This window comes from Panulirus ornatus, chromosome 10 (genome assembly GCF_036320965.1).
Source record: "Panulirus ornatus isolate Po-2019 chromosome 10, ASM3632096v1, whole genome shotgun sequence".
NCBI lineage: Eukaryota > Metazoa > Arthropoda > Malacostraca > Decapoda > Palinuridae > Panulirus > Panulirus ornatus.
Genome location: NC_092233.1, coordinates 32,833,336 through 32,856,871, shown reverse-complemented (window position 1 = coordinate 32,856,871; position 23,536 = coordinate 32,833,336). Strand labels below are relative to the sequence as shown.

The 23,536-nt window shown below is 47.6% G+C and overlaps 1 protein-coding gene across 1 annotated transcript in view; it reads right to left on the bottom strand.

The window, feature by feature from the left end:
• Window positions 1–23,536, bottom strand: part of LOC139750623 (dynein axonemal heavy chain 7-like) — a 298,921-nt gene that overhangs the window by 196,027 nt on the left and 79,358 nt on the right. Inside the window, 4 exon segments of the mRNA XM_071665298.1 lie at window positions 10,289–10,487; window positions 10,752–10,997; window positions 11,658–11,794; window positions 14,109–14,270. Of these exon segments, the coding sequence (XP_071521399.1) occupies window positions 10,289–10,487; window positions 10,752–10,997; window positions 11,658–11,794; window positions 14,109–14,270 (744 nt within the window).

Here is a 23,536-nt window from a genome sequence, read left to right as displayed (position 1 = left end):
CCTCCTGCGCACAACTCTATCCATAGCCCACGCCTCGCAACCATACTACATTGTTGGAACCACTATTCCTTCAAACATACCCATTTTTGCTTTCCGAGATAATGTTCTCGACTTCCACACATTCTTCAAGGCTCCCAGGATTTTCGCCCCCTCCCCCACCCTATGATTCACTTCCGCTTCCATGGTTCCATCCGCTGCCAGATCCACTCCCAGATATCTAAAACACTTTACTTCCTCCAGTTTTTCTCCATTCAAACTTACCTCCCAATTGACTTGACCCTCAACCCTACTGTACCTAATAACCTTGCTCTTATTCACATTTACTCTTAACTTTCTTCTTTCAAACACTTTACCAATATATATATATATATATATATATATATATATATATATATATATATATATATATATATATATATATATATATATATACATATATATAAATATATATATATATATATATATATATATATATATTTTTTTTTTTTCTTTGATTTGTCGCTGTCTCCCGCGTTTGCGAGGTAGCGCAAGGAAACAGACGAAAGAAATGGCCCAACCCACCCCCATACACATGTATATACATACGTCCACACACGCAAATATACATACCTACACAGCTTTCCATGGTTTACCCCAGACGCTTCACATGCCCTGATTCAATCCACTGACAGCACGTCAACCCCGGGAGCGGGGGGCCAAAAATCCTCCCCTCCTTGTATTTTTTTTTTAACTTTCTAAAATGGGATATATATATATATATATATATATATATATATATATATATATATATATATATATATATATATATATATATATATATATATACATATATATATATATATATATATATATATATATATATATATATATATATATATATATATATATAACACGTAAACCAATGAAGCTCTCTGGCCATCTCTCCTACTTACATACGTACACTTACGTATCTCTCTCTTTTTAAACCAGGTATTTCCAATCACCAGTCCTATTTCAGCACATAAATCTACAAGCTCTTCACCATTTCCACTGAACATTGAACACCCCATGTACACCAATTATTCCCTCAACTGCCACATTACTCACCTTTGCATTCAAATCACCCATCACTATAACCCGGTCTCGTGCATCAAAACTACTAACACACTCACTCTGCTGCTCCCAAAACACTTGCCTCTCATGATCTTTCTTCTCATGCCCAGGTGCATATGCACCAATAATCACCCATCTCTCTCCATCCACTTTCAGTTTCACCCATATCAATCTAGAGTTTACTTTCTTACACTCTATCACATACTCCCACCACTTCTGTTTCAGTAGTGCTACTCCTTCCCTTGCTCTTGTCATCTCACTAACCCCTGACTTTACTCCCAAGACATTCCCAAACCACTCTTCCCTTTTACCCTTGAGCTTCGTTTCAGTCAGAGCCAAAAGATCCAGGCTCCTTTCCTCAAGCATACTACATATCTCTCCTTTTTTCCCATCTTGGTTACATCCACACACATTTAGACACCCCAATCTGTTAAGTGATAGGCGCGCGAAAGAGAGACTTTTGGATGTTCATGAGCTGAGAGGTGCAACTGGAGGGATGTCTGATCATTAGCTTGTGGAGGCGAAGGTGAAGATTTGTAGAGAGTTTCAGAAAAGAAGAGAGAATGCTGGGGTGAAGAGAGTGGTGAGAGTAAGTGAGCTTGGGAAGGAGACTTATGTGAGGAAGTACCAGGAGAGACTGAGTACAGAATGGAAAAAGGTGAGAACAAAGGACGTAAGGGGAGTGGGGGAGGAATGGGATGTATTTAGGGAAGCAGCGATGGCTTGCGCAAAGGATGCTTGTGGCATGAGAAGCGTGAGAGGTGGGCAGATTAGAAAGCATAGTGAGTGGTGGGATGAAGAAGTAAGATTATTAGTGAAAGAGGAGAGGCAATTGTAATGATCTTTGCAGGGAAATGATGCAAATGACTGGGAGATGTATAAAAGAAAGAGGTAGGAGGTCAAGATAAAGGTGCAGGAGGTGAAAAAGAGGGCAAACGAGAGTTGGGGTGAAAGAGTATCATTATATTTTTGGGAGAATAAAAAGATTTTTTTCAAATGAAGTAAATAAAGTGCGTAAGACAAGGGAACAGATGGCAACTTCAATGAAGGGGGATAATGGGGAGGTGATAACAAGTAGTGGTGATGTGAGAAGGAGATGGAGTGAGTATTTTGAAGGATTGTTGAATGCGTTTGATGATAGAGTGGCAGATATAGGGTGTTTTGGTCGAGGTGGTGTGCAAAGTGAGAGGGTTAGGGAGAATGAGTTGGTAAACAAAGAAGAGGCAGAAAAAGCTTTGCGGAAGATGAAAGCCGGCAAGGCAGCGGGGTTGGATGGTATTGCAATGAAATTTATTAAAAAAGGGGGTGACTGTATTGTTGACTGGTTGGTAAGGTTACTCAATGTGCGTACGACTCATGGTGAGGAGCCTGAGGGTTGGCGGAATGCTTGCATAGTGCCACTGCACAAAGGCAAAGAGGATAAAAGTGAGTGCTCAAATTAAAGAGGTATAAGTTTGTTGAGTATTCTTAGGAAATTATATGGGAGGGTATTGATTGAGAGGGCGAAGGCATGTACAGAGCATCAGATTGGGGAAGAGCAGTGTGGTTTCAGAAATGGTAAAGGATGTGTGGATCAGGTGTTTGCTTTGAAGAATATATGTGAGAAATACTTAGAAAAACAAATGGATTTGTATGTAGCATTTATGGATCTGGAGAAGAAATATGATAGAGTTGATAGATATGCTCTGTGGGAGGTATTATGAATATATGGTGTGGGAGTCAAATTGTTAGAAGCAGTAAAGTTTTTATCGAGGATGTAAGGCCTGTGTACGTGTAGAAAGAGAGGAAAGTAATTGGTTCTCAATGAATGTTGGTTTGCGGGAGGGGTGTGTGATGTCTACATAGTTGTTTAATTTGTTTATGGATGGGTTGTTAGGGAGGTGAATGCAAGAGTTTTGGAAAGAGGGGCAAGTATGCAGTCTGCTGTGCATGAGAGAGCTTGGGAAGTGAGTCAGTTGTTGTTCACTGATGATACAGCGCTGGTGGCTGATTCGTGTGAGAAACTGCAGAAGCTGGTGACTGAGTTTGGTAAAGTGTGTGAGAGAAGAAAGTTAAGAGTAAATGTGAATAAGAGCAAGGTTATTAGGTACAGTAGGGTTGAGGGACAAGTGAATTGGGAGGTAAGTTTGAATGGAGAAAAACTGGAGGAAGTGAAGTGTTTTAGATATCTGGGAGTGGATTTGGCAGCGGATGGAACCATGGAAGCGGAAGTGAATCATAGGGTGGGGGAGGCGGCGAAAGTTCTGGGAGCATTGAAGAATATGTGGAAGTCGAGAACATTATCTCGCAAAGCAAAAATGGGTATGTTTGAAGGAATAGTGGTTCCAACAATGTTATATGGTTGCGAGGCGTGGGCTATAGATAGAGTTGTGCGGTGGAGGGTGGATGTGCTGGAAATGAGATGTTTCAGGACAATATGTGGTGTGAGGTGGTTTGATCGAGTAAGTAATGAAAGAGTGAGAGAGATGTGTGGTAATAAAAAGAGTGGTTGAGAGAGCAGAAGAGGGTGTTTCGAAATGGTTTGTTCACATGGAGAGAATGAGTGAGGAAAGATTGACAAAGAGGATATATGCGTCAGAGATGGAGGGAACGAGAGGTGAGAGACCAAATTGGAGGTGGAAAGATGGAGTGAAAAAGATTTTGAGCGATCGGGGCCTGAACATGCAGAAGGGTGAAAGGCGGGCAAGGAATAGAGTGAATTGGAACTATGTGGTAAACCGGGGTCGACGTGCTGTCAATGGATTGAACAGGGCATGTGAAGCGTCTGGGGTAAACCATGGAAAGTTCTGTGGGGCCTGGATGTGGAAGGGAGCTGTGGTTTCGGTGCATTATTACATGACAACTAGAGACTGAGTGTGAACAATTGTGGCCTTTGTTGTCTTTCCGTAGCGCTACCTCGCGCACATGAGGGGGGAGGGGTTGTTTATTTACAATTGTGCCTTTTTGTCTTTCGTACCTCGCGCACATGAGGGGGGAGGGGGTTGTTATTTCATGTGTGGCGGGGTTGCCATGGGAATAAATAAAGGCAGACAGTATGAATCATGTACATGTGTATATATGAATATGTCTGTATGTGTGTATATATATATATATATATATATATATATATATATATATATATATATATATATATATATATATATATGTATGCGTTGAGATGTATAGGTATGTATATTTGCGTGTGTGGAGGTATATGTATATACATGTGTACGAGGGTGGGTTGGGCCATTCTTTCGTCTGTTTCCTTCCGTTACCTCGCTAACGCGGGAGACAGCGACAAAGTAAATAAATAAATAAATATATATATATATATATATATATATATATATATATATATATATATATATATATATATATTTATATATATATATATATATTTTAACTTTCTAAAAGAGGAAACAGAAGGAGTCACGCGAGGAGTGCTCATCCTCCTCGAAGGCTCAGATTGGGGTGTCTAAATGTGTGTGGATGTAACCAAGATGGGAAAAAAGGAGAGATAGGTAGTATGTTTGAGGAAAGGAACCTGGATGTTTTGGCTCTGAGTGAAACGAAGCTCAAGGGTAAAGGGGAAGAGTGGTTTGGGAATGTCTTGGGAGTAAAGTCAGGGGTTAGTGAGAGGACAAGAGCAAGGGAAGGAGTAGCACTACTCCTGAATCAGGAGTTGTGGGAGTATGTGATAGAGTGTAAGAAAGTAAATTCTAGATTGATATGGGTAAAACTGAAAGTTGATGGAGAGAGATGGGTGATTATTGGTGCATATGCACCTGGGCATGAGAAGAAAGATTAGGAGAGGAAAGTGTTTTGGGAGCAGCTGAATGAGTGTGTTAGTGGTTTTGATGCACAAGACCGGGTTATACTGATGGGTGATTTGAATGCAAAGGTGAGTAATGTGGCAGTTGACGGAATAATTGGTATACATGGAGTGTTCAGTGTTGTAAATGGAAATGGTGAAGAGCTTGTAGATTTATGTGCTGAAAAAGGACTGGGAATACCTGGTTTAAAAAGCGAGATATACATAAGTATACGTATGTAAGTAGGAGAGATGGCCAGAGAGCGTTATTGGATTACTTGTTAATTGACAGACGCACGAAAGAGAGACTTTCGGATGTTAATGTGCTGAAAGGTGCAACTGGAGGGATGTCTGATCATTATCTTGTGGAAGCGAAGGTGAAGATTTGTGGGGGTTTTCAGAAAAGAAGAGAGAATGTTGGGGTGAAGAGAGTGGTGAGAGTAAGTGAGCTTGGGAAGGAGACTTGTGTGAGGAAGTACCAGGAGAGACTGAGTACAGAATGGAAAAAGGTGAGAACAAAGGAGGTAAGGGGAGTGGGGGTCGGAATGGGATGTACTTAGGGAAGCAGTGATGGCTTGCGCAAAAGATGCTTGTGGCATGAGAAGCGTGGGAGGTGGGTTGATTAGAAAAGGTAGTGAGTGGTGGAACGAAGAAGTAAGATTATTAGTGTAAGAGAAGAGAGAGGCATTTGAACGCTTTTTGCAGGGAAAAAATTCAAATGAGTGGAAGAGATATAAAAGAAAGAGGCAGGAGGTCAAGAGAAAGGTGCAAGAGGTGAAAAAGAGGGCAAATGAGAGTTGGGGTGAGAGAGTATCATTAAATTTCAGGGAGAATAAAAAGATGTTTTGGAAGGAGGTAAATAAAGTGCGTAAGGCAAGGGAGCAAATGGGAACTTCAGTGAAGGGGGCTAATGGGGAGGTGATAATAAGTAGTGGTGATGTGAGAAGGAGATGGAGTGAGTATTTTGAAGGTTTGTTGAATGTGTTCGATGATAGAGTGGCAGATATAGGGTGTCTTGGTCAAGGTGGCGTGCAAAGTGAGAGGGTTAGGGAAAATGATTTGGTATGTAAAGAAGAGGTAGTAAAAGCTTTACGGAAGATGAAAGCCGGCAAAGCAGCAGGTTTGGATGGTATTGTAGTGGAATCTATTAAAAAAGGGGGTGACTGTATTGTTGACTGGGTGGTAAAGTTATTTAATGTATGTATGATTCATGGTGAGGTGCCTGAGGATTGGCGGAATGCGTGCATAGTGCCATTGTACAAAGGCAAAGGGGATAAGAGTGAGTGCTCAAATTACAGAGGTATAAGTTTGTTGAGTATTCCTGGTAAATCATATGGGAGGGTATTGATTGAGAGGGTGAAGGCGTGTACAGAGCATCAGATTGGGGAAGAGCAGTGTGGTTTCAGAAGTGGTAGAGGATGTGTACATCAGGTGTTTGCTTTGAAGAATGTATGCGAGAAATACTTAGAAAAACAAATGGATTTGTATGTAGCATTTATGGATCTGGAGAAGGCATATGATAGAGTTGATACAGATGCTCTGTGGAAGGTATTAAGAATATATGGTGTGGGAGGCAAGTTGTTAGAAGCAGCGAAAAGTTTTTATCGAGGAAGTAAGGCATGTGTACGTGTAGGAAGAGAGGAAAGTGATTGGTTCTCAGTGAATGTAGGTTTGCGGCAGGGGTGTGTGATGTCTCCATGGTTGTTTAATTTGTTTATGGATGGGGTTGTTAGGGAGGTGAATGCAAGTGTTTTGGAAAGAGGGGCAAGTATGCAGTCTGTTGTGGATGAGAGAGCTTAGGAAGTGAGTCAGTTGTTGTTCGCTAATGATACAGCGCTGGTGGCTGATTCATGTAAGAAACTGCAGAAGCTGGTGACTGAGTTTGGTAAAGTGTGTGAAAGAAGAAAGTTAAGAGTAAATGTGAATAAGAGCAAGGTTATTAGGTACAGTAGGGTTGAGGGTCAAGTCAATTGGGAGGTAAGTTTGAATGGAGAAAAGCTGGAGGAAGTGAAGTGCTTTAGATATCTGGGAGTGGATCTGGCAGCGGATGGAACCATGGAAGCGGAAGTGAATCATAGGGTGGGGGAGGGGGCGAAAATTCTGGGAGCCTTGAAGAATGTTTGGAAGTCGAGAACATTATCTCGGAAAGCAAAAATGGGTATGTTTGAAGGAATAGTGGTTCCAACAATGTTGTATGGTTGCGATGTGTGGGCTATGGATATATATCCTCTTTGTCAATCTTTCCTCACTCATTCTCTCCATGTGACCAAACCATTTCAAAACACCCTCTTCTGCTCTCTCAACCACTTTTTATTACCACACATCTCTCTTACCCTTTCATTACTTACTCGATCAAACCACCTCACACCACATATTGTCCTGAAACATCTCATTTCCAACACATCCAACCTCCTCCGCACAACTCTATCTATAGCCCACGCCATAGAGTTAGTATATATATATATATATATATATATATATATATATATAAATATATATATATATATATATATATATATATACTAACGTAAACCAGGTACCCAACAGCATTAACCAGGGTTCGAACCTAAGCGCTCGACTTGGCGGCCCACGAAGCGTCACAGCCCATGAAAGCGTCACAGTTAGACATCGGTACAGGACGATCGTCCACGTCGTGGAAGCGTGAAACAGATGACAAGTATAGTTTTTAGAGGAAAAATAATGACAAATCAAAGAGAGATATATCCAGTCAGGCTTCCAGGAATATGGGGAGTTCGGTTCGAATCACTGGTCCATATTCCATGATGCTCATCTTTCTCTTGTGTTTGAAACATTTGCCACTATGTGAAGTTCACTTAGTAATGTTTTTTTCACGTATTGTCAATATATAGCCTCGTATCGCATTATAATGCACTCTGGCTTACACTGTGTTGATCAAGTGCCAGAATGTTTCAAAAATGAGGGTAGCTAATGCTTTTTGATATTGGGGCTCTGTGTACGACTATGATGCTTAAGACTGTCTACTGACTCTGGTCTGAAGATATGGGATGGGTCCCAATATGTACGATTTACACTGGCTTTAGCGATGTGCGGCTCTGAGGCAAGATACGGCAACCCTGAACGCGGGAAGTGGGTAATGCAATCATTACCTAGGTATTACTTCATCTCACTTGCTGCTTATTATTTCCTTCCGGGGAGTTACCCAGTGCACACGTGTCGTACTCGTCTCCTACACTCTTTTTTCGTACCCCGACTTCTCTATTTGTTAAGTGATCTTGTCAACCACTTGTTTTGTATCCCTTAGGATTGGAGATGGCTTAAATATTGCAATTAGGGAGCAAACCAATTTTTCATAAATGCGATAATTGCAACTTCTTTCAGTGCTGTGTGTCGATACCGATTCTGTCATTCTGCTAAAATGGACTGCTCCTATTGTGAGAAGAACCACGTGTGACTGACTGTTGGGCGATTTATATGCTGATCGTGAACAAGTATGCCTTGTAAAATGCGTCAACAGAGCAGAAACTTTCGTTATGTTTGTGAGGAAGTGACTTTTGCATCACAGAAGTGTGCCATAACCCCGATCCTCAGGAGAACCTACAATCTTCACTTTGGCAGTAAGGTTGGGGACCAGGACAAGAGTTGGACCCCACACATATGCCACTATGCTTGTGTGCAACAAACCTTCACAATGTGTGAATCACAAAAGACAATCGATGCCTTTTGCTGTGCCTATGGCGAGGGATCCGACATATCAATGACTGTTACTCCCGCATGATGCCTCCAGGTATTTTCAATAAAAATTGGACCTTTAGCAATCCAAATACGCAACATGCTATACACCCGGTACCCCAAGGTTAAGGTCCTCCTGTTCTGGAATCTCCAAACTCATTTTCCCTAAAATCGTTAGACGAACAGGATGACGAAATTTTGAAAACGTGAGTCATCAACCTCATCTGATCCTGATTTCCTACTTAACGTGAGCTGACCCACATAGGAACACGCACAATGAATCAAGCGACCTCGTGAGAGATCTGGGTCTGTCGAAGAGGAAGGCAGAACTGGTGGGCTCGAGACTGCAGCAATGAAATCTCCTTGATGAAAATGTGACAATGTTTGTGTTTCGTGCCCGCTAGAAACATTTTGCTTCATTCTTTAGGATGGAAGATAACCTCGTTGCCTCAACGATGCTGATGGTCTGATGGCAGCCCTCAGTATTGATCATAACACTGAGGCGAGGAGACAGTTCATAGAAGACTTGTCAAAGTTGAGTGTACAAGCTGCTCTGTCGCATGATGGCAACTTGCCGTCACTTGGTCATGCAGTCCATATGAAGGAATCACATGACAACATGACGTAACTTCTGAACTGCAAAAAATATAAGAAATACCAATGGCAGCTTTGTGGTTCCCTGAAAGCTGTTCCTGTCTTGCTTGGATTGCAGCTGGGCTACACGAGGTCTTGCTGTTTCCTGTGTGATTGAGACAGTCCAGCAAAGACTGCCAATGACAAGAGGTACTTCTATGCTTCCCCGACAGCCGCTAGAACAAGGAACCAACAACGCACAGTCCCTTCCGTTGGTCTGCACATTAATCTGGGCTTCATGAAGAACTTCGTTATGGCACTGGATAACACGGGGCCAGCGTTTGTGTACCTCGGTGGGAAATTACCAGGATTTAGTTAGGCGAAAATCAAGGAAGGTGTTTTCGTCGTTCCACTGATCCGCGAGTGCTTCAGGGAGGAGCAGTTCGACCGCATCTTCAGTGGTGACGAGAAGACAGCTTCCCGGGTGGTAACACTCAGCTTCCTAGGAAACATCAAGGCTGACGACTACAAGGAACTTGTGAAAAACCTGTTGCCAGCCTATCAGAAAATGGGCCGCAGCATGTCGTTAAAGATACATTTCCTACACTCACCTGTTTTTTTTTTTTCCCCCAGCGAAGTGAGGCGCAGTGAGATATGAGTGCGGCTAACGTTTCCATTAAGACTTCTCGGCGGTAGAGAAAAAGTAACAGGGTAAATGGAATTCAGCGACATTGGCAGACTATGGCTGGATGGTAACATGAGATGTCCCAGGACTTGTATACAAGCAACAGGCGAAGAGGGGTCGCGTTTAATCGAGGTAAGCCAGTGACTGTACCGTGTGTTACCAATATATTTGTCTCCAATACATCTAAAACGTATATAGTGAAAACTTTTGGAAACCGCAATCAGTCGAGTGTTTTCATGGTCATTTACGTGTTCAGCGTCTTAATATCTATAAATGGAAATAGATTTCATCTCCGACACATGAAATATGTCTAAACTGTTGATATGTGTTATCAGCAATGCTCCATAACCCCAGATTATCGCTACCTGATTATCTGTACCCACGAACTGTCATGGTTGATCCCATGTGCCCATCGATGATCAAACTCAGTCACACACCTTCTTAATGCTGGACTTGACGCTTGCCTCGAGCTGCACTAGCCACTTCTCCACCTGACCTCTGGCCTTGGATGTACTGATGATGTTCGTGAGGGCAATGACCTCGCCCTCACTCGACCTCACCGCCACCACCTCCAGGTCGTCACCGAAGTCCAGGGAGTTCACTCCCTCGAAGCATTTCTTCAGGTGAGGCTGGACCCTTAGGTGATGTGTAAACAAATAGATACCCGAAGCCTTAGAAAAATCTAGTTTTATGTTCATCATGACGTCTTTAATACATTCCTAAACACACAGTGTATCTCGTCATTTCTCAGTAATTATAGATTAAGGTACATCTTTATATGCACATTAATTCTGATCCACACGTGTCTCTCGGAATTCATATACATAAACAGTAATAAGTGAATCATTGTCCAAAAGATAGAAAGAATATTGCATGAGATAGCGTGCCACGAGCACACACCTGCTGGGGTCTTTGGTCTCACTGAGGATCTCCAGCAGCTCCTCGTTGGAGAGGAAGAAGAACCTGGGGAAGTACAGGCGTTTCTTTTCCAGGTACTCGTTCAGGCCTCGTTGGATCAGTTCCAGGAGCTCAGAGGACTTGCGCAGTCTTTCCAGGATCTTGTCCACTTCCAGCACCGACAGCACGCGGGTATTTTGACGTACACTTTTCATGATGTCCTTCCAGGTCTTGTCCACTGTGTTGAACCTGGAACCAGGCACCTGGTGTCGAAGCTAACACTTTGTATCTTAGCAAAATTGAAACTAAAAATACCTATGTAAATTTGTAACTGATATCTTAAGAAGACTGGAACCAAAGCTCCCGGTGTTAGAGCCTTACTAAAGACCCCATTTTAAGAAGTTTAACTCGATGTTCCCTGTGTGAAAATGGAACCAGAACTGTGAAAGTTCACAGTGTGTTTGGGGCATGCTCTCACAGCAAAATATTTGTAATAATTCTGAAACAGAAGAAAATATGTATAGGATAAAATCCTTATGTTCGATATGTAACTCGCTAAAAAAAAAAGAGATAAGAATCTAGTCCTTATTTTTGGGAAGATTAAGGACTAGAAACAATACATGTTGTATAGTCTTATTATCAGCCTTTATCAAGTGTTCATTCTGAAAGAGTAATTCATATTTCAAGGCGAATAAGGCAATAATAGAGATACTGAACACGTCATCTGCCGTTTGTAGGTAACATATGTGTTAAGGAATGTGGATCTGAAAAGCAAAATGGGAATAATTTCGCCTTGCCGTTCCATAAACTGAGATGATATTACAAGATAAACAGGTTAACTGGTGAAAGTAAATGTCATGAAATTAGGATAACCGAAATATTTACATTGAAACCTACAACCTTGTTTACCTGCGTCCTTCCTCAGGCATCTGAGCCATGATGTCCGGGGAGCCAAAGATGGGTTCCAGGTAGATCCAGGTGGCCTGCACGCGGAGCCACTCGTCCACTACCTCCTGCAGCTGCGACAGCGTCGTCTCCCACGCCGCCTGCGGCACAGATGGGCCCCACACACACAGTTACCAGGAAAATTACACCACAGAATTATCTTTCGAAAGACGTTCTTATGATGCATGGCAGGTACAGGGACGGTCTGAATATACCTCAAACGGATATCACAGATATATATATATATATATATATATATATATATATATATATATATATATATATATATATATATATATATATGGTTTGATCGAGTAAGTAACGTAAGGGTAAGAGAGAAGTGTGGAAATAAAAAGAGCGTGGTTGAGAGAGCAGAAGAGGGTGTTTTGAAATGGTTTGGGCACAAGGAGAGAATGAGTGAAGAAAGATTGACCAAGAGGAATATATGTGACAGAGGTGAAGGGAACAAGGAGAAGTGGGAGACCAAATTGGAGGTGGAAAGATGGAGTGAAAAAGATTTTGAGTGACCGGGGCCTGAACATGCAGGAGGGTGAAAGGCGTGCAAGGAATAGAGTGAATTGGAACCATGTGGTATACCAGGGTTGACGTGCTGTCAATGGATTGAACCAGGGAATGTGAAGTGTCTGGGGTAAACCATGGAAAGTTGTGTGGGGCCTGGATGTGGAAAGGGAACTGTGGTTTCGGTGCATCATTACAAGACAGGTAGAGACTGAGTGTGAACTAGTGTGACCTTTGTTGTCTTTTCCCAGCGCTACCTCGTGCACATGAGAGGGGAAGGGGTTGTTATTTCATGTGTGGCGGGGTGGCGATGGGAATGAATAAAGGCAGACAGTATGAATTGCGTACATGTGTATACATGTATATGTCTGTGTGTGTATATATATGTATACGTTGAGATGTATAGGTATGTATATTTGCATGTGTGGACGTGTATGTATATACATGTGTATGTGGGTGGGTCGGGCCATTCTTTTGTCTGTTTCCTTGTGCTACCTCGCTAACGCGGGAGACAGCAACAAAGCAAAATAAATAAATAAAATATATATATCCACGAAATATCTAACATACCTGCAAGTGAAATATATACGTCTATCAACTGCCTGATGACTAGAGGCAACCATGAGATATTTGAACCAGTTCGTACAGACACCTCTCATACAACATTACCACGAGTAAGTCCCATCTGGTCGTGATAAAGTGACTGATACAACCATAAACTACGGACGGTGATCAACATGACGTTAATAATATCAACTCTGACATGACTTGTACTTGTTTGTGGTCAAATGTTACTCCTTCACTGTAGGTGACATTTAAGAATACTAGTGACACGTCTTAAGAACATACACCACAGGTAGACGTCATTCCCAGTGTACACGTGACGTCGACACTCACAGTGTGCTGGCTACACGACCCAACACTTCCTTAATGCCTTATAACACAAACCACAAGTCATGTACGAGGTGTTGCGTCAACTGTGATGACCTTCACTACACAGGGTCATTTCTTGAGGTCATGACTGTTTGTTGAACTGATGGGAATGTTATGATATACTTGTCTTCCCAGTGAGGGATTATGTCAGTAGGAATACGAGAGGCTTATGCTCCAACCCCTCCACATGACAGAGGGTCAGCTGTCATGTGGTATCACTCACCACCTCCCCTCCAGATGTCACAGTGTTCAGTATGATCTGATGTCACTCACCACCTCCCCTCCAGATGTCACAGTGTCCAGTATGATCTGATGTCACTCACCACCTCCCCTGCAGATGTCACAGTGTCCAGTATGATCTGATGTCACTCACCACCTCCCCTCCAGATGTCACAGTGTCCAGTATGATCTGATGTCACTCACCACCTCCCCTCCAGATGTCACAGTGTCCAGTATGATCTGATGTCACTCACCACCTACCCTCCAGATGTCACAGTGTCCAGTATGATCTGATGTCACTCACCACCTCCCCTCCAGATGTCACAGTGTCCAGTATGATCTGATGTCACTCACCACCTCCCCTCCAGATGTCACAGTGTCCAGTATGATCTGATGTCACTCACCACCTCCCCTCCAGATGTCACAGTGTCCAGTATGATCTGATGTCACTCACCACCTCCCCTCCAGATGTCACAGTGTCCAGTATGATCTGATGTCACTCACCACCTACCCTCCAGATGTCACAGTGTCCAGTATGATCTGATGTCACTCACCACCTCCCCTCCAGATGTCACAGTGCCCAGTATAATCTGATGTCACTCACCACCTCCCCTCCAGATGTCACAGTGTCACCTCTAATCTGATGTCACTCACCACCTCCCCACAGTGTCCCCTCTAATCTGATGTCACTCACCATCTCCCCTCCAGATGTCACAGTGTTCAGTATAATCTGATGTCACTCACCACCTCTTGCTCGATAGGCTTGATGAAGGGCGAGGACCTCATGGACTGCGTCTTGACGATGTGGTCGTCCAGGAGGAACTGGATGTCCTCAACAGCTGAGAGGACCCAAGTGTCCGTCTCCCGGTGCGGCTTCAACATCAGCTCCATCTCCTGCCACTCACTCTGAAGCCCAGGACATGATCAGGTCAACACTCTGAAGCCCAGGACATGATCAGGTCAACACTCTGAAGCCCAGGACATGATCAGGTCAGCACTCTGAAGCCCAGGACATGATCAGGTCAGCACTGGAAGGGTTCCCCTGGCTGGTGGGAGTCTACAGTGTGTCAGCCAGGGAGGAAGCAGGATGACGGAGGGAACAATAACACATCAAATTATCAAGCATTGGCAACACTGTATGATGCAGTCAAGCACTGGCAACACTGTATGATGCAGTCAAGCACTGGCACCACTGTATGATGCAGTCAAGCACTGGCAACACTGTATGATGCAGTCAAGCACTGGCAACACTGTATGATGCAGTCAAGCACTGGCACCACTGTATGATGCAGTCAAGCACTGGCACCACTGTATGATGCAGTCAAGCACTGGCACACTGTATGATGCAGTCAAGCACTGGCAACACTGTATGATGCAGTCAAGCACTGGCACCACTGTATGATGCAGTCAAGCACTGGCACCACTGTATGATGCAGTCAAGCACTGGCACCACTGTATGATGCAGTCAAGCACTGGCACCACTGTATGATGCAGTCAAGCACTGGCACCACTGTATGATGCAGTCAAGCACTGGCACCACTGTATGATGCAGTCAAGCACTGGCACACTGTATGATGCAGTCAAGCACTGGCACCACTGTATGATGCAGTCAAGCACTGGCACCACTGTATGATGCAGTCAAGCACTGGCACCACTGTATGATGCAGTCAAGCACTGGCACCACTGTATGATGCAGTCAAGCACTGGCACACTGTATGATGCAGTCAAGCACTGGCACCACTGTATGATGCAGTCAAGCACTGGCACCACTGTATGATGCAGTCAAGCACTGGCAACACTGTATGATGCAGTCATGATGATCACAACAACTCAACACTTGATTATAATCACCTCAGGTGAACATACACACAGTCACCCTCACCTCAGGTGAACATACACACAGTCACCCTCACCTCAGGTGAACATACACACGGTCACCCTCACCTCAGGTGAACATACACACAGTCACTCTCACCTCAGGTGAACATACACACAGTCACCCTCACCTCAGGTGAACATACACACAGTCACCCTCACCTCAGGTGAACATACACACGGTCACCCTCACCTCAGGTGAACATACACACAGTCACCCTCACCTCAGGTGAACATACACACAGTCACCCTCACCTCAGGTGAACATACACACAGTCACCCTCACCTCAGGTGAACATACACACAGTCACCCTCACCTCAGGTGAACATACACACGGTCACCCTCACCTCAGGTGAACATACACACAGTCACCCTCACCTCAGGTGAACATTCACACAGTCACCCTCACCTCAGGTGAACATACACACAGTCACCCTCACCTCAGGTGAACATACACACGGTCACCCTCACCTCAGGTGAACGTTCACACAGTCACCCTCACCTCAGGTGAACATACACACAGTTACCCTCACCTCAGGTGAACATACACACAGTCACCCTCACCTCAGGTGAACATACACACGGTCACCCTCACCTCAGGTGAACATACACACAGTCACCCTCACCTCAGGTGAACATTCACACAGTCACCCTCACCTCAGGTGAACATACACACAGTCACCCTCACCTCAGGTGAACATACACACGGTCACCCTCACCTCAGGTGAACATACACACAGTCACCCTCACCTCAGGTGAACATACACACGGTCACCCTCACCTCAGGTGAACATACACACAGTCACCCTCACCTCAGGTGAACATACACACAGTCACCCTCACCTCAGGTGAACATACACACGGTCACCCTCACCTCAGGTGAACATACACACAGTCACCCTCACCTCAGGTGAACATACACACGGTCACCCTCACCTCAGGTGAACATACACACGGTCACCCTCACCTCAGGTGAACATACACACAGTCACCCTCACCTCAGGTAACATACACACGGTCACCCTCACCTCAGGTGAACATACACACAGTCACCCTCACCTCAGGTGAACATTCACACAGTCACCCTCACCTCAGGTGAACATACACACAGTCACCCTCACCTCAGGTGAACATACACACGGTCACCCTCACCTCAGGTGAACATACACACAGTCACCCTCACATCAGGTGAACATACACACGGTCACCCTCACCTCAGGTGAACATACACACAGTCACCCTCACCTCAGGTGAACATACACACAGTCACCCTCACCTCAGGTGAACATACACACGGTCACCCTCACCTCAGGTGAACATACACACAGTCACCTCACCTCAGGTGAACATACACACAGTCACCCTCACCTCCAGGTGAACATACACACAGTCACCCTCACCTCAGGTGAACATACACACAGTCACCCTCACCTCAGGTGAACATACACACGGTCACCCTCACCTCAGGTGAACATACACACAGGTCACCCCTCACCTCAGGTGAACATACACACAGTCACCCTCCACCTCAGGTGAACATACACACAGTCACTCCTCACCTCAGGTGAACATACACACAGTCACCCTCACCTCAGGTGAACATACACACAGTCACACCTCACCTCAGGATGAACATACACACGGTCACCCTCACCTCAGGTGAACATACACACAGTCACCCCTCACCCTCAGGTGAACATACACACAGTCACCCTCACCTCAGGTGAACATACACACAGTCACCCTCACCTCAGGTGAACATACACACAGTCACCCTCACCTCAGGTGAACATACACACAGTCATCCTCACCTCAGGTGAACATACACACAGTCACCCTCACCTCAGGTGAACATACACACAGTCACCTCACCTCAGGTGAACATACACACAGTCACCCTCACTCAGGTGAACATTCACACAGTCATCCTCACCTCAGGTGAACATACACACAGTCACCCTCACCTCAGGTGAACATACACACGTCACCCTCACCTCAGGTGAACATACACACAGTCACCCTCACCTCAGGTGAACATACACACAGTCATCCTCACCTCAGGTGAACATACACACAGTCACCCTCACCTCAGGTGAACATACACACAGTCACCCTCACCTCAGGTGAACATTCACACAGTCACCTCTCACCTCAGGTGAACATACACACAGTCACCCTCACCTCAGGTGAACATACACACGGTCACCCTCACCTCAGGTGAACATACACTAACCTGCTCACGTGCACACTCGGGCATACTGTCCATTGGATATACCTGCTCACGTGCACACTCGGGCAGTCATAACCTGCTCACGTGCACACTCGGGCAGTCATAACCTGCTCACGTGCACACTCGGACAGTCATAACCTGCTCACGTGCACACTCGGAGCAGTCATAACCTGCTCACGTGCACACTCGGAGTCATAACCTGCTCACGTGCACACTCGGACAGTCATAACCTGCTCACGTGCACACTCGGGCAGTCATAACCTGCTCACGTGCACACTCGGACAGTCATAACCTGCTCACGTGCACACTCGGGCAGTCATAACCTGCTCACGTGCACACTCGGGCAGTCATAACCTGCTCACGTGCACACTCGGACAGTCATAACCTGCTCACGTGCACACTCGGACAGTCATAACCTGCTCACGTGCACACTCGGGCAGTCATAACCTGCTCACGTGCACACTCGGACAGTCATAACCTGCTCACGTGCACACTCGGACAGTCATAACCTGCTCACGTGCACACTCGGTAGTCATAACCTGCTCACGTGCACACTCGGCAGTCATAACCTGCTCACGTGCACACTCGGCAGTCATAACCTGCTCACGTGCACACTCGGCAGTCATAACCTGCTGCACACTCGGCAGTCATAACCTGCTCACGTGCACACTCGGGCAGTCATAACCTGCTCACGTGCACACTCGGGCAGTCATAACCTGCTCACGTGCACACTCGGGCAGTCATAACCTGCTCACGTGCACACTCGGGCAGTCATAACCTGCTCACGTGCACACTCGGGCAGTCATAACCTGCTCACGTGCACACTCGGGCAGTCATAACCTGCTCACGTGCACACTCGGCAGTCATAACCTGCTCACGTGCACACTCGGGCAGTCATAACCTGCTCACGTGCACACTCGGGCAGTCATAACCTGCTCACGTGCACACTCGGGCAGTCATAACCTGCTCACGTGCACACTCGGCAGTCATAACCTGCTCACGTGCACACTCGGGCAGTCATAACCTGCTCACGTGCACACTCGGGCAGTCATAACCTGCTCACGTGCACACTCGGGCAGTCATAACCTGCTCACGTGCACACTCGGGCAGTCATAACCTGCTCACGTGCACACTCGGGCAGTCATAACCTGCTCACGTGCACACTCGGGCAGTCATAACCTGCTCACGTGCACACTCGGGCAGTCATAACCTGCTCACGTGCACACTCGGGCAGTCATAACCTGCTCACGTGCACACTCGGGCAGTCATAACCTGCTCACGTGCACACTCGGGCAGTCATAACCTGCTCACGTGCACACTCGGGCAGTCCTAACCTGCTCACGTGCACACTCGGGCAGTCATAACCTGCTCACGTGCACACTCGGGCAGTCATAACCTGCTCACGTGCACACTCGGGCAGTCATAACCTGCTCACGTGCACACTCGGGCAGTCATAACCTGCTCACGTGCACACTCGGGCAGTCATAACCTGCTCACGTGCACACTCGGGCAGTCATAACCTGCTCACGTGCACACTCGGGCAGTCATAACCTGCTCACGTGCACACTCGGGCAGTCATAACCTGCTCACGTGCACACTCGGGCAGTCATAACCTGCTCACGTGCACACTCGGGCAGTCATAACCTGCTCACGTGCACACTCGGGCAGTCATAACCTGCTCACGTGCACACTCGGGCAGTCATAACCTGCTCACGTGCACACTCGGGCAGTCATAACCTGCTCACGTGCACACTCGGGCAGTCATAACCTGCTCACGTGCACACTCGGGCAGTCATAACCTGCTCACGTGCACACTCGGGCAGCCATAACCTGCTCACGTGCACACTCGGGCAGTCATAACCTGCTCACGTGCACACTCGGGCAGTCATAACCTGCTCACGTGCACACTCGGGCAGTCATAACCTGCTCACGTGCACACTCGGGCAGTCATAACCTGCTCACGTGCACACTCGGCAGTCATAACCTGCTCACGTGCACACTCGGGCAGTCATAACCTGCTCACGTGCACACTCGGGCAGTCATAACCTGCTCACGTGCACACTCGGGCAGTCATAACCTGCTCACGTGCACACTCGGGCAGTCATAACCTGCTCACGTGCACACTCGGGCAGTCATAACCTGCTCACGTGCACACTCGGGCAGTCATAACCTGCTCACGTGCACACTCGGGCAGTCATAACCTGCTCACGTGCACACTCGGGCAGTCCTAACCTGCTCACGTGCACACTCGGGCAGTCATAACCTGCTCACGTGCACACTCGGCAGTCATAACCTGCTCACGTGCACACTCGGGCAGTCATAACCTGCTCACGTGCACACTCGGGCAGTCATAACCTGCTCACGTGCACACTCGGCAGTCATAACCTGCTCACGTGCACACTCGGGCAGTCATAACCTGCTCACGTGCACACTCGGCAGTCATAACCTGCTCACGTGCACACTCGGGCAGTCATAACCTGCTCACGTGCACACTCGGGCAGTCATAACCTGCTCACGTGCACACTCGGGCAGTCATAACCTGCTCACGTGCACACTCGGGCAGTCATAACCTGCTCACGTGCACACTCGGACAGTCATAACCTGCTCACGTGCACACTCGGGCAGTCATAACCTGCTCACGTGCACACTCGGGCAGTCATAACCTGCTCACGTGCACACTCGGGCAGTCATAACCTGCTCACGTGCACACTCGGGCAGTCTAACCTGCTCACGTGCACACTCGGGCAGTCATAACCTGCTCACGTGCACACTCGGACAGTCATAACCTGCTCACGTGCACACTCGGGCAGTCATAACCTGCTCACGTGCACACTCGGACAGTCATAACCTGCTCACGTGCACACTCGGGCAGTCATAACCTGCTCACACTCGGGCAGTCATAACCTGCTCACGTGCACACTCGGACAGTCATAACCTGCTCACGTGCACACTCGGGCAGTCATAACTGCTCACGTGCACACTCGGACAGTCAACTGCTCACGTGCACACTCGACAGTCCTAACCTGCTCACGTGCACACTCGGGCAGTCATAACCTGCTCACGTGCACACTCGGCAGTCATAACCTGCTCACGTGCACACTCGGCAGTCATAACCTGCTCACGTGCACACTCGGGACAGTCATAACCTGCTCACGTGCACACTCGGGCAGTCATAACCTGCTCACGTGCACACTCGGGCAGTCATAACCTGCTCACGTGCACACTCGGGCAGTCATAACCTGCTCACGTGCACACTCGGGCAGTCCATAACCTGCTCACGTGCACACTCGGGCAGTCCATAACCTGCTCACGTGCACACTCGGGCAGTCATAACCTGCTCACGTGCACACTCGGACAGTCATAACCTGCTCACGTGCACACTCGGGCAGTCATAACCTGCTCACGTGCACACTCGGAGTCATAACCTGCTCACGTGCACACTCGGACAGTCATAACCTGCTCACGTGCACACTCGGGCAGTCATAACCTGCTCACGTGCACACTCGGGCAGTCATAACCTGCTCACGTGCACACTCGGCAGTCATAACCTGCTCACGTGCACACTCGGGCAGTCATAACCTGCTCACGTGCACACTCGGGCAGTCATAACCTGCTCACGTGCACACTCGGGCAGTCATAACCTGCTCACGTGCACACTCGGGCAGTCATAACCTGCTCACGTGCACACTCGGGCAGTCATAACCTGCTCACGTGCACACTCGGAGTCATAACCTGCTCACGTGCACACTCGGGCAGTCATAACCTGCTCACGTGCACACTCGGCAGTCATAACCTGCTCACGTGCACACTCGGGCAGTCATAACCTGCTCACGTGCACACTCGGGCAGTCATAACCTGCTCACGTGCACACTCGGCAGTCATAACCTGCTCACGTGCACACTCGGGCAGTCATAACCTGCTCACGTGCACACTCGGGCAGTCATAACCTGCTCACGTGCACACTCGGCAGTCATAACCTGCTCACGTGCACACTCAACGACGGCACTCCATATAACCTGCTCACGTGCACACTCGGGCAGTCATAACCTGCTCACGTGCACACTCGGGCAGTCATAACCTGCTCACGTGCACACTCGGCAGTCATAACCTGCTCACGTGCACACTCGGGCAGTCATAACCTGCTCACGTGCACACTCGGGCAGTCATAACCTGCTCACGTGCACACTCGGGCAGTCATAACCTGCTCACGTGCACACTCGGGCAGTCATAACCTGCTCACGTGCACACTCGGGCAGTCATAACCTGCTCACGTGCACACTCGGGCAGTCATAACCTGCTCACGTGCACACTCGGGCAGTCTAACCTGCTCACGTGCACACTCGGGCAGTCATAACCTGCTCACGTGCACACTCGGGCAGTCATAACCTGCTCACGTGCACACTCGGGCAGTCATCTAACCTGCTCACGTGCACACTCGGGCAGTCATAACCTGCTCACGTCATGAGCATGCACTACTCGGCAGTCATAACCTGCTCACGTGCACACTCGGGCAGTCATAACCTGCTCACGTGCACACTCGGGCAGTCCTAACCTGCTCACGTGGCACTCTCGGGCAGTCATAACCTGCTCACGTGCACACTCGGACAGTCCTAACCTGCTCACGTGCACACTCGGTCAGTCTATAACCTGCTCACGTGCACACTCGGGCAGTCATAACCTGCTCACGTGCACACTCGGACAGTCCTAACCTGCTCACGTGCCCACTCGGACAGGTCCTAACCTGCTCACGTGCACACTCGGCGCAGTCCTAACCTGCTCACGTGCACACTCGGGCAGTCATAACCTGCTCACGTGCACACTCGGGCAGTCATAAACCTGCTCACGTGCACACTCGGGCAGTCATAACCTGCTCACGTGCACACTCGGACAGTCATAACCTGCTCACGTGCACACTCGGGACAGTCATAACCTGCTCACGTGCACACTCGGACAGTCATAACCTGCTCACGTGCACACTCGGACAGTCATAACCTGCTCACGTGCATCACTCGGACAGTCATAACCTGCTCACGTGCACACTCGGACAGTCATAACCTGCTCACGTGCACACTCGGACAGCCATAACCTGCTCACGTGCACACTCGGGCAGTCATAACCTGCTCACGTGCACACTCGGACAGCCATAACCTGCTCACGTGCACACTCGGACAGCCATAACCTGCTCACGTGCACACTCGGACAGCCATAACCTGCTCACGTGCACACTCGGACAGTCATAACCTGCTCACGTGCACACGGACAGCCATAACCTACTCACGTGCACACTCGGGCAGTCATAACCTGCTCACGTGCACACTCGGACAGTCATAACCTGCTCACGTGCACACTCGGACAGCCATAACCTGCTCACGTGCACACTCGGGACAGTCATAACCTGCTCACGTGCACACTCGGGCAGCCATAACCTGCTCACGTGCACACTCGGGCAGTCATAACATCAACAGACCAACATTACTACCTCAACTGAACACTTAATGTCTCCTCAGCCCCAACACACACACACACACACACACACAGTCCAGCCCACGATGGGGTCAACATGTGTCAGTGGCATTCTCGAGCGGTCAGCAGAGGTCAAGTGAACTTCCCCAGACCACAGCTGGCTATATGAACCACTCCTGGTGAGTGGACGTTCACCTTTACACAATACTGTCTACCTACAGTGAATTGTGAAAGAAATATATGAGTTAATTGTACTACCAGTGAACTGGTAACTGGTGGGCAATGTGGTAGCGACGGTGTCGCCTGGGTGACTCGACTCCGACCAGGGAAGGAGTGAACCAGCACCTCTGTATCTCCTCCAGGGTGAGGGAGGCGATCGCCTGGTGTACACATCATGACACGGAGAAGCACCAGCTCGGTCCTCACCAGGTCATCCAGACCTCCCGCTCTGACCTCCACTGCCCGACGTCCGTCACTACCTCGTACCAACCAGTGTTCGTACACATACATACGGGACTAGTCCCATACCTGCTGCTGTCAATGTCATAAACAAGTTCACAGCCAAGTAAGCAAATAGTTTGCTTTCCCTCAGCTATGTCTGTG